General features: G+C 51.0%; 1 protein-coding gene across 1 annotated transcript in view; it reads right to left on the bottom strand.

Moving 5' to 3' along the window:
- Positions 1–3641, bottom strand: part of Ccm2l (CCM2 like scaffold protein) — a 16383-nt gene that overhangs the window by 2564 nt on the left and 10178 nt on the right. The window contains exons 7-9 of the mRNA XM_029536572.1: positions 2877–2940; positions 390–529; positions 193–212 (exon numbers count right to left, since the gene is read on the bottom strand). Coding sequence (XP_029392432.1) covers positions 193–212; positions 390–529; positions 2877–2940 — 224 coding nt within the window. The remainder of the gene's footprint in view (positions 1–192; positions 213–389; positions 530–2876; positions 2941–3641) is intronic.

Below are 3641 nucleotides of genomic sequence, written 5' to 3'. Positions count from 1 at the left end.
CTTCAGATGAAGATGTAGAACTCTCAGCTCCTCCTGCACCATGCCTGCCTGGATGCTGCCATGCTCCTGCCTTGATGATAATGGACTGAACCTCTGAACCTGTAAACCAGCCCCAACTAAATGTTGTCCTTATAAGAGTTGCCTTGGTCATGGTGTCTGTTCACAGCAGTAAAACAAATGGGATATGGGTACAACTTCCTGAGCACCCAATCCTTTGGTGGCCTCCTCTGTGGTGGCAAGAGGTCATTGTCTCTCTGACCCTTGCTTTCCTTCTCTGTACTTGGGGTGAGGAGGTTGCTGAAGTCCAGGCTTCTCTAAGCTGGCCTCTCCTAGTCGCACCTCCTTCCCTGGTCTCTGAGCCAGGCTTGCTGCAGAGCTCTGCTGCCCACTCACGCTCACCGTGACCATGTAATCCTGTAGCTGCTCGAAGGCCCAGGTGCTGTGGTCGATACTACTGCAGTGGGAGCCGTGGAAAGATGGTGTGGATGTGCCACTGTAACACGCTTCAAATGTGTCCTGGGAGCCATTGCTGCAGAGAAAGGACGGAAGTAGCCTCACCAACCTCTGCTCCTTTCCTTAGGTAGGCTAAAGATGGTTGGGCCTCTATATCAGTGCTCGAGGCCCTATCCTGACCTCGTCTTGCTCATCAAGGCCCAGCAACCTTTCAAGCCCCTTCCTGCTCTTGGCACTCTGATCACCCTTCCTTACCCATCCTGGGCCTTTGCACACGCCGTTCCCTCTGCCTGGAATTCTCTCTTCTCCACAGTCTCTCTCACATCTGATGTCACAGCCACAGGACCTCTACCTGCTTATTCTGAATTCTCACTGTTCCCTCTGCATGGAATGACCTGTCCCCTTTATCTCCAGCTCAGCTGTTGTCAAGAAACCCTCCTGGTTCCTATAGAAGGTAGAGCCCCCTTCTGACTCTCCCATAGCCCAGGAAGCTCCTTTTCTGTGCGGTGTCATCACTGCTGGCTGCCACCTGTGCTGAACTGTGTGGCCCTTCTTCTCCTTTCTCCTCCTTGAGTTCTTTTTATAAACTAGTCTGCCTGGCTCATTGGGGGGGGGGCTTTGTTTTTTGACAGGGTCTCACATATCCTAGAATGGTCTTAAACTCTCTATGTAGCAGAGATTAGCCTCGAACTTCCGATCCTTCTACTTCCAACCTCCCAAGGGCTGAAGTTGTAGGCATGAACCACCCAGCCAGGTTTATGCAGGGACAGGGTTGGAAGGAAAGCCTCTGACATCCTGGGTAAACACTCTCATCTCTGGTTCACCCTAGCCCAATGTAGGAAGTTCTCATTGTTAACTACTTTTAAAATAAGATGACCTCACTGGGCTTGGGCTCTGGTTTCCACCTCCAGAAGGCTGGGAACACAGACCTAGCAAGGGTGTAGACTCCTGAGTTCACATTCCAGCCTGCTTGTGCTCACAAGCCAGGTCTATGTAGTTTACTGTCTTGTCTGACCCTTGGGATGCTAAACTTTGTTTCCCTAGTCTTCGGCTTCTCCATCTGTAAAATGGGATGATGAAGATTGGTGTCACTGTGAAAAGTGACAGGAACTAACATTTGTCAAGCACTTCAGACTGTAGACCCCCACCTAACAGGTAACTAGCCACATAGCAGCTAACAAAAGCCAGTGATGCACAATCACGTGGCAAGCTCAGCAAATGGGTCCTTAGTGTGATTCTGCTCACCTCAACCAAATCAGGTCGGTTATGGGCTAGTTTATACACATGTGAGTTTAGGAAGACAAATGTAGTGCCAATAGCAACATTGGTATGGTAAGGTACAGGCCACTGGCAGGGACCAACCACTACTTGCCAACATCAGAATCTTTACAGGACCAGGATAACTCACTACCATAGGGCTGCTAGGGTTTTTTTTGGATTTAAACTGAAAATCCCATATGTTGGGAAACTCCTCAATCCTGAGCAAACTGGGATGGGCAATGTTTCTAACAGAATTCTTTTTTAAACATTTTGAGGGAGGTTTCATATATCCCAGGTTTGTCTTGAACTCGTTATGTAGCCAGTGGTGACCCTCTGGTCCTCTTGCTTCTTCCTTCTGAGTGCAGACATAACAGGTGTGCATCAGGGTATGCAGTGCTGGGGATCGAACCAGGGCTTTGTGCACGGCCAGGAAAGTACTCTACCAGCTGAGCTGCACCCCGAGTCCCACAGGTGCTGTGTTAGCCTACATATTCCCAGCCTTGCTTGCAGCTAGTTCTGACCAAGCAGTCAAATTTTGACTACTAAAGTGTAAGCTTGATGGTGAGCGTGTGTGTGTGTGTGTGTGTGTGTGTGTGTGTGTGTGTATGAGCGCATGCGCAGGTTGTAGGGATGGAACCCAGGGCTTTTCATATAGTGAACATGCATGGTGATGCTGTAATATTCCCTGGTCTCCATCCTCCCTAAAGTCGTTCAAGAGGACACTGGTGTCCTGTTGCATGGTTGGAGCTACAGCTTGGACCATGAGGCCACTCTGAGGATGGCGAAGAGGAAGCTGTGACTGGAAGAGAGGCCCAGGGCCCAGAGGACCAGGAGGCCCCAAACTCTTGTTATATTTTGCATAAGAAGACAAGAAAACCAATCCTGTCTTTGTAAACCTACCGTCCCCAGGATTTTCTGTTATACCATAGCTTTTCTACCCATAGCTTCCAGCATTAGCTGTGCCTTTGGACTCTGCAGGCCACTAAACCTAAGAGACTTGAAGATCTCTGTGGTTCCAGGTCTCTAGGTCTCCCAGGGTTTAGTTCTGTTTACCTCCCATCTCAATGCAAATCATGTTTGGGTCCCTGTGCCCCATGCGCTCTAGAGGAGTTCGGGTGGGGCTGAGGAGGGTAACTGGCATCCCAGACAGAGCGGATACTCACAAGGAGCTGCAGCAGCTCAAGTCAGCATCGTAGGCGAACGTCCCGTCCGTACGGCAGCTCTCACCTGGGACCAACAGACGGGAGAACTGTCAGAGGTGACATGTAGGCACCAATATCTCAGGCTCCCTGCACCCCCAACCTTGGCAGCACCCCGGGATCTAGTTCTGCTCCAGCCCTGACACATAGCTAACCTCAGGCGACTGACCTCCCCAGTCCTTGCCTTCCCCATTGCCCAGGTCCATAGCATAACAAATGAGAGGCAGTGGGAGAATGTTGAGAGACAGGAGGAAGAGGGTCAGGAACTTAAAAGGAAAGCAGCATCATTTGTGGAGAATGTAGCTTCTCCTCAGCCTGGCCCCTCATCTGTCCAGACAGGGCCTTCTCATGTCAGCTCAGTGGGGGTCACTCTCACTCTGACTTAGTTCCTCATTCCAGGTTCGCATAACGCTGTGGTTAGACGGCTATCTCTGTGACTATTTATTCCATGCAAGTTGCAGGAGGGCAACGCCTGGAAGTTGCCTCAGTTTGCCCGCCATCATTGGTTGAACGAACACTCTCATTCGGTTGCCTAGCATCCTGGTGGGAGTCAATAAGTCACCAGCAGAGGTTTCCCAACAGGCACTGCTGCTCCTGCGGGTAGCAGGGTCTCCCGCAAGGACAGGGCCACAGCCGCTGGAGCCGCACAGAGACCGCTCCATAGCAGGCTGTGGAGGAGGGAATTCATGTAATGTCTGTGAGGGGAGGAGAGAGAGAGAGAGAGAGAGA

The sequence above is a fragment of the Mus pahari genome, chromosome 3 (assembly GCF_900095145.1).
Source record: "Mus pahari chromosome 3, PAHARI_EIJ_v1.1, whole genome shotgun sequence".
Taxonomy (NCBI): Eukaryota; Metazoa; Chordata; class Mammalia; order Rodentia; family Muridae; genus Mus; species Mus pahari.
Note: the sequence above shows the minus strand (reverse complement) of the source record. Positions and strands in the feature narration are given on the sequence as shown.